General features: G+C 41.0%; 1 protein-coding gene across 1 annotated transcript in view; it reads left to right on the forward strand.

Moving 5' to 3' along the window:
* LOC134393469 (neuroblast differentiation-associated protein AHNAK-like) overlaps positions 1 to 13,426 on the forward strand; it is an 88,265-nt gene that overhangs the window by 52,584 nt on the left and 22,255 nt on the right. Inside the window, exons 4-6 of the mRNA XM_063118495.1 lie at positions 1,132 to 1,194; positions 4,388 to 4,529; positions 7,008 to 7,189. Of these exons, the coding sequence (XP_062974565.1) occupies positions 1,180 to 1,194; positions 4,388 to 4,529; positions 7,008 to 7,189 (339 nt within the window). The 5' untranslated portion in view covers positions 1,132 to 1,179. The remainder of the gene's footprint in view (positions 1 to 1,131; positions 1,195 to 4,387; positions 4,530 to 7,007; positions 7,190 to 13,426) is intronic.

The following is a 13,426-nucleotide window of genomic DNA, read 5'->3' on the forward strand; positions in this document are numbered from 1 at the left end:
TATCTTTCCGGCACCAAATTAAAACTGCCCTCTTCTCTCAGGCGTTTAGCAGCATATAATGAATTTTAAGCAGGTCCTGGATTGTCTTTAGTTGATTGTATAAAAATGTTTTTAGATATATGTTGTCTCTGTGTGTGCTATCTGTTTATATGCTTTTATGTAAATGGTTCTGTATTTTAATGGGGTTTAATTGTTGTGAACCTCAGGTATGGGGCAGTATAGAAATAAAATAAATGAAATGAAAGTCACCCACCTTTGCCACAGGGCAAACCAAATTTCAGAGGGAAAGATGCTGAGGGCAACCAGGATACTGCTTAAAGCAGTGGTAAAAGGTATTTTTTCCTTGTTAAAAGAGGGGGGTGAACTCTTGGCTATCTCATCTTTAAAGGTTAGCCAATCCCTACCCAAGTGTCTTTGCCTGGTGCCAAAATGACATCATGGAAAGTCATTCCATCATGCCATGTTATAGGGCGTAGGAATGGTCTGAAGATGCATAGAGTCTACATCGCTGACAGTATCTGGATCTTGCACTATATATCACAGCAGGGGTTGGGGGACAAGTTTAAGGAGCATGGGAAAGAAAACCAGTGGCTTTTTCCCCTTTCTTCAAGCTGAAACATCCACACCCAACCAACCACCCATGAGCCCTGAACAAGCAATGTAACACTGCTGTCCTCAACTAGCTGGAGCCCTAAACAGGAACACTCCTCTCAATGGTTGTAGATATGCTGCAACATTTCGTAACTAGTCCCCACGTGCATATATAATAGATTTGCCTTTGAAATCTGAAAGGGGGGATTTAACTCAATGGTTTGCTACTTCTTTATTCACAGTGTTAATTAATATTATGGGTGAATGACGGATTATCGCAGCTTCAAATTAATTGTCCGCTTCAAAATTTGGCTGATTCATCCAATTATTTTAACATAGCTTTGGTTAATTATACTGCCACCCATATATATATATATATATATATATATATATATACAGAGAGAGAGAGAGAGAGAGAGAGAGAGAGAGAGAGAGAGAGAGAGAGAGAGTTAGTGACTTGAGGATGACAGGTACCTAAGGAGTTTTGATCTGCGCAAATCCGTCATAGCTAAGCACTAAAAATTACACTTGTATTTCCAGCTTCAGCAAGATATAGAGAACAGACAAAGAAGGGATTCTTCTATCAAAATGAGTGATTCACAGGTAAGATTAAGTGTCTGATAAATGTCCGGCACGCCCTTCAGCACAGAAGAGCATTGTGCTGGGGTTCTTTAGAGTGCATTATGCCTAGGTCTGTCTATCTCATTGATATCTGGCCCTGCAACTGAATGCAACCTCAGATTTTCATATATAAGCTTTCTTGCTACCTGCAGAAGACTACTGACCACATTTATTTCAGTTTGTAAGTTGCCCAAGACTAGTTCACACACGCCTTGGGTGTGTGTGGACTGTATATGTCGAAAAACATGGGAGAGGATCCCACACCTTAGCACTGTCCTTGCCACAAATAAAATATGTAGCATGTGACTGAGCATGTGTGTATTTACCTGTATATGCAAGCATGCAGCGTCCACACATTTCATCCTCTACATTGTAAGCAAACAAGCAACGAATGGGTCATGAGGATGGGACATATGCATGCACGCAGGCCATCCACTCACACGATTTGTTCTGCACACTGTGTATAATTCTAGGGCTCTGTTGCATTTTATGCTTCTCTCCATATGCAATCCAAATTTCCTTCCAAGAAATGCTGTATTCTGAAAGCATTGTTTGCACAATTCATTATATTTTAGTCTAGCTTTGCTTGTGGATAGGATGGCATGAGCACTGAAGCCCCATTTCACCTCCTGAAAGTCTTATTCGGCAGCCTTTCTAGCTGCTGAGATTTCAGCAGAGATTGCATACATACTATTAAACATATGTTTGTAGCCTTAAGTGCTAGAAGCATGTTTTAGATAGACAGATTTCTATGAGTGTACACACACACACACACACACACACACACAAGATAAAATAATTAAAGCTGTGATTCTCAGGAAATTGCTGAATTCTGCACCCACTACCACATTCTATACTTTTCTTACATTTTTTGCAGGATTATGACATACACACAGTCATGTACATATCCATAATCCATGGTTGCCACTGTCAATACTGACAACAGTAATCACCTGTTGCAGAAAGGGAGGAGACAAGATACACTTGAAATCAGTCCTCTACCCAAAACAGGTGATTGGAGCTATCAAAACTGGCAGGCCTGACTAGGCATTCAGTGCTGCGTTTTGTAGTCATGACCTGACAAAGTACACCACCGATACAGTAGCTGTGAAGGTCAAGGAAACCCAGAAGGGAATCTGTGCATGGATTCTCCTTGCTAAACTGAGATGCAATCCTCTACAGTAGCAGTTTTTTGTGTTGTGTAAAATGCTTTACTGAAATGACCTCCATTGAATGATTTAAACTAGAATCAGTCATTTTGAATCAGAAAACTCTGTTGTTTGGGCTTTCCATAGTTTTATATTATCTTTGAGTATATGTGAACAAGCCCAGTAGTTCCAGTAATATCAATGCAGTTTGATAGTGATCTATTCAAGGTAATAGATCCCGACTGTGGAATGATCTCCCCGATGAGGCTCGCCTGGCGCCAACATTGTTATCTTTTCGGCGCCAGGTCAAGACTTTTCTCTTCTCCCAGGCATTTTTAACAGTATTTTAACAGCATTTAACAACGTTAAGTTTGTTTTTAATGGACCCCACAATTGTTGTTTTTAAATGGATACTGTTGTTTTTATACTGTTTTTGTGTGTGTGTGTGTGTGTGTGTGTGTGTGTGTGTGCTTAAATTGTATACTTTTAATGTTTACTATTTTTAAATGTTGTAAACCGCCCAGAGAGCTTCGGCTGTGGGGCGGTATATAAATGTAATTAAATAAATAAATAAATAAATAAATTCCTGGCTGGAAACGAAATTGTGTGGGAAGGTTGACATGCAGATTTTTCAAAATTAATCAGACTCTTTGCCCACGTTACCTAGATGTCTGATTTATTTGTGATAGGGCAGCCACACCTGTGAAAAGGAACAGGATATGCAGGTGGTTGGAGCTGTTCAGAAATCTATTGAATTATTATATCACTGAGTTCCTAAGTATACAATCACTTTTCAAAACCAGGCAAATCTGACAGCATTCAAAGCATTGTAATAGTCATGTTATGGCCTCTGGATGACAGAATAGCCTTGAGAAGCCATTAGTATTCTGTTTTGATTTTGGATTAAGAGAATTATCCTATGCAGAGGTCACTGTTGATCTGTTAGGATCCAGATGGAACAGCCCCTAACAACTATGAATGCTTTATTTATTCATGTAAGATAAGTCTGTGAATAGCTTCTTAACAGCTCACAGAGCTGTTTATGGGTGTGCACTGAGAATTAAATAAAGAAAATTAATTGCTGGTCACTCTAAATTTTATTGCCACAACTTCCAAAGACTGCTGCTAGGTCATTTCATGAGTAGCAGCCAAGGGCATTCCAAACTCATAGGCGTCATCAGTTCCAGAATACAAAGTAGTCTATATACAGATAATTAGAGGAGCTAGTACCCCCAATCCTAAACACATTTACTTGAAAAAAACCTATTTGTTTCTGCAGAGCTTACTTCCAAATCTCAGAGAACATGGTCCAAACATGATTGTCAGATCAGATTTTGTTCATGCATTGCTTTAGGGCAACCCCCCCCCCAAAAAAAACACCTTGTAACAGGCGAATTCACAGTAATTAGGCAGCAAGCCTGCAGCAATATAAAATCCAAAGTTTTGCCATCCATTTCATGCCACATTAAGTTTGTTCATCTTTCAGGTGCCAGAGGACTCCTTAGAGCTTTTATAAATCTACGTCAGGAGTGGGCAACGCGTGACAGGCCAAAACGTCTGTAGGACCACAAGTTGCCAACCCCTAATCTATGTCTGCTGTTTTAGATCAGGTCTACTAGGGGGAAATGTTTATTTGAATTGCTTTTAGCTGTTTATATCATTTTAATGTTTCTATGTTAAAAAATTTAGACTATTTTTAGTATGTTCTATTTTGTATTTTTATGAATTGTTGTAAAGGGCCCGGGGAACTTCAGCTATAGGACTGTATAGAAATGAAATTCATAGAATCATAGAATAGCAGAGTTGGAAGGGGCCCAGAAGGCCATCAAGTCCAACCCCCTGCTCATCATCATTGTTGTTGTTGTCGTCGTCATCTACATGACGTTCAGAAATAGACTTGTGATACAAATCTCCTTGAGATGATGTTTATTATGTTATGACAGCTGCTGATGTTATAACATAAATTATTCTAAGTCTAATATAGGATTGGAAGTAAGGTTTAATAATACACCTTTGGGGGCACTTAGGAGTCCATGGAGGTGACCTTGAAAACAGAAGTGGAATCTGGAGCAAGTGGATTTAGTGTTGCTGGCGGAGGAGCTGAAGGAATATTTGTGAAGCAAGTGCTGAAGGAGTCTCCAGCATCAAAGTTATTCAGTCTGAGAGAAGGTACAGTTTGGCTCCATGATATATTATAGCTTTGATTTTAATACAGCTAAATAGGAAAGTAATAATAAATCCAATGCACATTAAAAAATACTGAACACAGCAGCAAGGTTAATGATATCTAGGAACTGGAAGGTTCAAGGAGATTACCATATAGAACAGCCTCTGGCTGGGGCATTCTGGGAGATGCAGTCCAACACATCTGGAGCGCCCCAGGTTGAGGAAGGCTGATATAGAAGATTGGTATAAAGAGATATGGGATATTGCTATCAATGATAAATTAACATGTAATATAAAAGTGAGACGAGGAATAACGAAAACGAATGATTTTGAGGGAATATGGAAACAGTTCCTAGAATTTGTTTTATCTAAGGGGAGTGAGAAACCACCTCCAGAAGAAACAATGAGATTTTGGAAACAGGAATAGATCCCGGGGTGGGGTGTGCACTTTTATGTTAAGTATGATTATGTTAACAGATTAAACTAGAAAATATGCTATTAAGGTTATTCAACATTTATGTATTATGTTGTTTTCTTTTATTGTATTGATGTATGTTTAAGTATTGAAAATAAAAAATATAAATTTTAAAAAAATACTGAACAACTTCATTCACACTTTCTTTCAGCCATAACATTCCTATTGAACTTTGGAATTTCTGCAGAGAAGAGCAAACGCAGCTATATATTTTATAAATGAATGTCTGAATAAAATACCGGTAGATATGGGACTAATCTACGTAAGATGTGAACCTATGCATGTTTACATAGAAAAAAGTCCTTCAGTTCCCGGCATGCCCCAGCCAGTATGACTGACTGGGGCATGCTGGGAATTTTAAGACTTTTTCTGTCTAAACATGCATAGGATTTCACCCTCATTCAATCTATTAGGAGATTTTGTTCAAAAAGGATACCTTTAATGGTGTTGATGTATGTATATATAGGCCCTTTCTACACCGTCCGTTTTTCCAGGAATCATTCCTGGATCATCCCTGTGCATCCAAATGACACACAGGGACCCCGGGAGCAGGGAGGGATGATCCCTCCATTTCCCTGGAATAAATGAGACCTCAGCTATCCCAGTTTTGCCTGCGATCCTGGGACAATCCCAAGGACTGCAGGTGGTGTGGGCTCCCATCCTGGCTTCTTCCCTCTCCCCACGAGTAGCGGGGGTCATCAGAGAGAAGGAGCCAGGATGGGGGGAATTCAGGGCCATCAGGTGTGGGCTGGAGTCGGGTTTTGGTTTCTTTACCTTAATTTTTGCTGAAGCGCAAGTGTGCTCCATTCTTTTCCTCTTTTAAAAAAATGGCCACCGCAAGGGGCACAACGGCTGGGAAGTCGCACGGCCCATGTGGACTGAGGGTGACGATTCCGGAAGCATTTAAGCCTGGGATCGCCCCTTCTCCCTCCCTCTACACCCATAGGGGTGTAGAAAGGGCCTTAGCCTGCTGTAGCTCAAGTGCTTAGACTATGTAAAAGCAAATTTTCACAAAAATTCCTGCTCAGTAATGCTCACACAATCTAAGGGTAATTTCATATGACCAGAAACAGGCATTCTGTACACCAGAATGATCACACACAATCCCCCACCCTCACCAGGCACCTGGGGGTAATTAGCCATCTACAACCTAGTTTTGTGAACGGCTGAATAATGTGCTTTTACATTGTAGGCTAAATCCTGTATTCATAGTTCGGAAGATTTCTGAATAAGGGCTCGCCTACATTCTGTACACCTGTTCATCGGTTCATGAGTCTGGGATGCTTGCTGTTGCCATTGCAAATGGCCTGATTCACTGTTTTTTTTTTTTGTGGGCCGGGAAGCCGTGATGTGCACACAGAATTACTACACCCACAAACATTTAGCGGAGGAGGGCGGGTCTCTTGTACACACAAAAGGAAAGGATAAAAGGTTTAAGGTACAAGAAACAAACAGAAATGTCTAGCATCATTTCCAGAAGATATTCAATCTCTCTAGGGTGTAGTCCTATATATATTTAGACAGAGAAAGTCCATGGCTCGCTGGGGAATGCTGGGAGTTGTAGAACTTTTTTCTGTCTGAACATGTAACGGATTGTACTTAAACAGCAGCATTTGGCAGAGGGTCATTAGGCAATTTGCTGGGTTATCTGCGTCCCAAACCATAGATAGTTACATACTCCTGAGTAAAAAAATATGCATAGCCAGAATAAAGGAGGATCTAGAAAACAAAAAGATACATACCAGCCTTTAGTTTTTGAAATATGTGTAAATATTTTCACCAGCGGATTGTGGGATTAACAGTTTGGTAACACTAGAATTTTGATTTTTAAATTTTGCAATGAACTACTTTCCACTGGATATTTCACTATTACGATTTAGAAATAGCTGTAGGTCTTTTAAAGGGCATCTGTGTACCTTGTAGGCCTGCACTGAAACCACAAACAGCAAACTGTTAGACCAGTCTGGTATTATGAAATCCAATTAGTTTCTGCTCCCTCTTTACAGGTGATCAGCTTCTGAGTGCCACGATCTTTTTTGATAATATGAAATATGAAGATGCACTCAAGATTCTGCAGTATTCCGAGCCGTACAAAGTGCAGTTCAATCTGAAAAGAAAATTCACTGGGAAGGAAGAGCTGGAAACAATACATTCCGCCACACAATCGAAAAAGGAAAAATTGAGCCAGGTAAGACAGACTTGCAGAATTACATTTTGGATTAAGTCATAGATCATGGGGAAAATATTCATTTGACCATCACTGATGTAATTTTAGGACTATGAGCTCCAAAACACCAGTGTTTTATCGCACTTTTGTCCTGCCTTGCTTACCGTTTTGCTCCACGATCTTCACACGTCGTCCCTGTCCTGCAGTCATCTTGCCTCTTCCCCTCCGTTTTCCATGTTTTTCTGGGGTGGGGAAAGTGCGGTATTTTTTTCCATGTGGGATAAAACTGCCCTTCCATCCCTGTGTATTGCTGTCCTTGTGCTATGTCGCAGAACATCCCTTATTGGGGGGGAGTGGTGCTTTGAAGGGCAGTCTTGCTGATGAAAGAGGAGGGTGGGGGCGGTTCTCCTCCAGTCCTTAGAACTACTCAACCGGGAAGGGGGAGGGAGGGAGGGAGGGTACGCAAAGACCCCACGCAGAAGGGAGCATCATCTCACCTCTAAAGGCAGAAATGGCACCCAGCTGATGAAACACTAAATCGCTAGACAACAAAACCAGAGTGGGGGGAAGTGCCCACACCCATCAAAGTATCCATCAACCACAAGAACCAATGAACTGGGGTGGGGGGAGGAAAAGGGGATGAGGTAGAGCAGGCGCAATAGCGGAATAATGAACAAGTGAAAAGAGATTTTGCAAATACAATGGCGATACCAGGAAGGCACGTAAAAGGGACCAGTGCTTGATGTGCTAATGAAATGAAGGTGGAAACAGCAGATCATACGTGGGGGGGGGGGAAAGTAGGTGTGATGGATCCCATTATTTTTTTGAGGGAAAGTGCAGTTTGAAGGGATGCAACACTGGAGGCATGGATTACAGGCAGCACTGAGTGTATAATACAATTTCTGTGAGAGTGAACAAATCTCTCAGAATGCAGTATTGGAAAAATAATCTCGGTTTTCATGTTTTTAAAAAGCAAGTTCCTAGGCCTTATGGTTGCAATGGTATGCTTAAAAGTGTGTGGTCAAAGCCTGTTGAAATCTTAGAAACCTGGGGTGGGTGGGCAGGCGTGGCCATGCTTAGCTACTTGCTCTTCTGAATGGCTATTTGTATCATGGCTTTGGTCTTCAGTTCCCAAGGTGGCATATAACAATATTTGAAATCATATCTCATATAATTACAATAAAATAAGAACAAATACAGCAAAGCATCAGCAGCAGATCTTAAAAACAGAAATAAAACCAATCAGTGAAATAACAACAAGAACAACAAAAGCCCAGGAAAACAGTTTTTTCCCAAGTGCCATCAACTTTTGCAACAGAAAATAAAAATAAAGCAAGGGAGTTCCTTGACAAGGTGCTCCTAACCAAACAGGGCCTGTCCCTTGATGGCCATGAACCTTCCCACCAAAGATGAGGACAGGCAGCACTAGACCTCTGATGAAGAATCCTATGCAGGTTTAAGCAGAAAAACAGTCCTATACCTTCCAGCATTCTCCAACCAGCATGTCTAAAACGTGCATAGGATTGTGGTCTTAACAAGTTTTACTTGAGAGATGGTCTATTTCCCCATTATTCATCTGGAACAAATAAGAGGAAATGTATTTGGGGGGGGGGGGGGGAATCAGCTACAACTGTGACCATGTAAAGACAGAGGAATACCGTAAGAGGAACGCTCTTCCAGAACACTTGAGAACTACAAACTCAATCACTGCTTTTAAAACTCAGCTAAAAACTTTTCTTTTCCCTATAGCCTTCAAATATTGAGTTTGTTCTGACTCTATACTGTTAGCTTCACCCTACCCGGTGCCTGTTTACACTTCCCTGTGCCTGTTTGCATTCTCCTTCCCTCTTTATTGTTTACTACAACTTATTAGATTGTAAGCCTATGCGGCAGGGTCTTGCTATTTACTGTGTTATCTGTACAGCACCATGTACATTGATGGTGCTATATAAATAAATAAATAAATAAATAATAATAATAATAATAATAATAATAATAATAATAATAATAATAATAATAGTAACAGGAGGGCAGTGTGATGTTGAAGTCCAACCTTCCCCGACCAGTGTCAGGGTAAAGGGGGCCCTGGACAAGATGCCCTCTGCTCCTCACCACATACACACACACATTCCTGGATGGCCCACCCAGTTTTATTCTCTCCAAACACAGTGACACCTGGGCCCAGTGCTCTTCAACATTTTTTTATGAATGACTTGGATGAGGAGGTGCAGGGAATGCTTATCAAATTTGCAGACCATACAAAACTGGGTGGGATAGCTAATTCCCTGGAAGACAGAAGCAAACTCCAAAGTGATCTTGACAGGCTGGAGCGCTGGGCTGAAAACAACAGAATGACATTTAATAGGGATAAATGCCAAGTTTTACACCTAGGAAAAAGAAACCAAATGAACAGTTACAAGATGGGGGATACTTAGCTCAGCAATACTACAAGCGAGAAGGATTTGGAATTGTTGTAGATCACAAGCTGAATATGAGCCAACAGTGTGATATGGCAGCAAAAACAGCAAATGTTATTTTGGGATGCATTAATAGCAGTATAGCTTCGAAATTGCACAAGCTACTGGTTCCCCTCTATTCGGTACTGGTTAGCCTTCATCTTGAGTATTATGTCCAGTTCTGGGCACTTCAAGAAGGATGCAGACAAGCTAGAGCATGCTCATTTGTAGGCAACAAGGATGATCAGGGGTCTGGAAACAAAGCTGTTCTGAGGTCACCACAAAAAATTTTCATCATTTATTATACGGTCACAGTCCCAATGAGACACAGTAGCAGACATCATTAAAACAGCAAAAACCCAATCATTAAATCATTATGCTGAAGGCAGAGAAATATTAAAATATACGCATGTTTAAAATATCTTAACATAGTTAAAACACCTGAGACAAAAAGAAAAAAATGAAAACAACTTAAAACAGAAGTTGCAATTACATTGGGGAAATCGTCTTCCAAGTCCTTTGTACAGAAAAAAGGGTTCTGGGCACCACACTTCAAGAAAGATGCGGACAAGCTGGAGCATGTTCAGAGGAGGGCAACGAGGATGATCAGGGGTCTGGAAACAAAGCCCTATGAAGAGAGACTAAAAGAACTGGGCATGATTAGCCTTGAGAAGAGAAGACTGAGGGGAGACATGATAGCACTCTTCAAATACTTGAAAGGTTGTCACACAGAGGAGGGCCAGGATCTCTTCTCGATCCTCCCAGAGTGCAGGACACGGAATAATGGGCTCAAGTTACAGGAAGCCAGATTCTGGCTGGACATCAGGAAAAACTTCCTGACTGTCAGAGCAGTACAACAATGGAACCAATTCCCTAGGGAGGTTGTGGGCTCTCCCACCCTAGAGACATTCAAGAGGCAGCTGGACTGCCATCTGTCAGGTATGCTTTAAGGTGGATTCCTGCACTGAGCAGAGAGTTGGACTCGATGGCCTTATAGGCCCCTTTCAACTCTAGTATTCCATGATGCTATGATTCCCTCATCTCCCCACGTGTACTCTCTCTCTCTCCACGTTTGTTCCGTCGTGGCTACATTCAGTTACCAGGTGGTCTCCCTTCCAAGCACTGACCAACCTAGACCTGTTTAGCTTCAGCAAGGTGGTGGCCTCATGTGCCATCAGACCATGCTAATTCTGTTTCTGTAGGCTCTATTTCTTCTCCCACGCTATTGCTCTCCCTTTTCTCTTTCTGTTCTTTCTTTCCCCCGTTCCTCCTAGTAAGCAGATGCACATTATCTTTCTTGATCCCCCTCACAAACCACCACCCTCTCTCTCTCTCGTTTTTCTTTCTTTAAAACTTTCAGAAGAGGTCTGGCGCACTGCAGAGGAACCGGCAGTCGCACCCAGAATCTTGATTTCTGCAGTGTGCCCATGGGCCCACGTGGCCATCTAGAGGTTGTCTAGAGAAATGAAGATGCCCAGCATGACTCCAGCTTTCTCCATAGTACGGCCAACCTGTTCAGAACATTTTAAAGAAAGGAAAAGAAATAATAAAAAAAGACTGCCTTGAGGAGAATGAGAAGGGGAGAGAGAACAAAAAGAGTGCTGGTTGGGGGGACAAACAAAATGTCAGTCAGTAAGGAAATGAGCGAGCGGCAGTGTGGGGTGGAAGGGGAGGACTATTTTCTATTTTAGAATAACTCAAGAAATGCTTTTTAACGTAGGGTTTTAAAATATTGTTTTATTATTTATTTATTTATTTAATTATGAAAGTTCCTAACCCACTTTCCTTTCTTTTTTAGAAATCTCAAAGCAGTTTGTAAAAAGAAACCATTATAAAATACAACAAAACCAATCATTAAAATAGGGTGGAAGGAAGGAAAGGAACCTCTCGTGCAAGCACTTGCGTCATTGCTGACTCCTAGAGGGACGCCTGCTTTCGCTGACGTTTCCTTGGCAGACTTTGTAGCGGGGTGGTTTGCCATTGCCTTCCCCAGTCGCAGTTACCTTTCCCCCAGCTAGCTGGGTATTCATTTTACCGACCTCGGAAGGATGGAAGGATGAGTCGACCTGAGCCGGCTGCCTGAGAACCAGCTTCCGCTGGGATCGAACTCAGGCCATGGGGAGAGTTTCGGCTGCAGTAACTGCCGCTTACCACTCTGCGCCACACGAGGCTCAAAATAGGGTGACCATATGGAAAGGAGGACAGGGCTCTTGCAGCTTTAATATTTGCATAGAAAAGGGAATTTCAGCAGGTGTCATTTGTAGGCATGCAGCCCCTGGTGAAATTCCCTCTTCATCACAATAGTTACAGCTGCAGGAGCCCTGCCCTCTTTTGTCTCTGGTCAAGAGGGCAGGGCTCCTGCAGCTTTTACTGTTGTGATGCAGAGAGAATTTCACCAGGTGCTGCAAGCCTACAAATGACACCTGCTGAAATGCCCTTTTCTCTACAACTGTTAAAGATACAGTACAAGAGCCCTGTCCTCCTTTTCATAGGGTCACCCTAATTAAAACAATAAAAAAATGATTAAAAAATAAAATAAAATCTCATTAAAATAGCTGGGGCAGCGGACAATGCTAGCAGTCAGGAAAACGCCTGGGCAAACAAGTGTGTCTTCTGTTCTTGGCAGAAGCACTCCACACGAAGTCCACCTGATCTAAATGGGGAGATCATTCCACATCACGGGTGCCACAATTGAGAAGGCCCTCCTCCACACCATGGTCAAAGGAACCTCATTGGGCTGTGGTTTGGTCAGCAAGCCCTCCCCTTCAGAACGTAGAGCCAGGGACAGTCTTTACAGGAGAAGGCGGTCTCTGGGTTTTAGCTGCATTTTACGCCATCTTTTTCCAACCATTATCATGTCAAAATGTGTTTGTGCTTTCATAATGATGTGCTGTTTTATAACTTACTGTAAACATCTTAAAGACTTTTAACATGGCAAGCAGTATATAAATATTCTAAAAAATAAATACCATGTAAGACAATGCACAGTATTAGGTAATTACAATTTCTGTGTACTGTAGATAGGTGCAACTTCAATTCAATCATTAAGTTAGAGAGACATTACTTATATTTAAAAAAGAGTTGGAAACATTTACGCTAAGTATGACTATGTCTAGATACAGCCCAATGCATTTTATGTTTCAAAAGTAGTAAAGTAAGGCTAGAACTGATTAAAAAACCCTGCTTTTTGCTTATTTCCATTTATTTGGGGGGAAATAACGAGGGAAGAAAACATTTGTTTTTCTGTTGCTTCATTTTTTTTGAAAATTCAAACTATCTGGAACATCACTGCATACATAAACCAAACAGTTAAAACAATTGGGGAAAATCATACTAGCACCCCCAGTATATGAGAAATGAGGAAGCAATACAAAGGCTATTGCTATTACTATGAACAAAAAGACCCACAACAGGCGACCACCAAAGGAATAAAGTTAAACCAGTAAAGTAATTGTTATTCAAATTGGTATATATTAAACCGGTCAATACATTGAATTAGGACCCCATTAGTAATGAGAGTAATATGCAATCAAAAACAATTCACATACATAACAGTATATCTAGACCAAATCAGTCAAAGTAATTAAACATTGTTTTAAAGACCACATTAACAAAGTTCATGATATTCCTTGTTTCGAAGATTTCTTTTTCAAAACGTTGGTCTTAATAAATCCAAAGCGTTGGTTTTAGTAATCTGTAAAAGATAACAGTCCCAAAATAAACAAATTTCAGAACGGGAAAATGAATAAGGAAGCTGGGATTGATTACAGAATTGGGGTGGGTGGGTTATTATGTATGTAAT

Source organism: Elgaria multicarinata, chromosome 2 (assembly GCF_023053635.1).
Source record: "Elgaria multicarinata webbii isolate HBS135686 ecotype San Diego chromosome 2, rElgMul1.1.pri, whole genome shotgun sequence".
NCBI classification, from domain to species: Eukaryota; Metazoa; Chordata; class Lepidosauria; order Squamata; family Anguidae; genus Elgaria; species Elgaria multicarinata.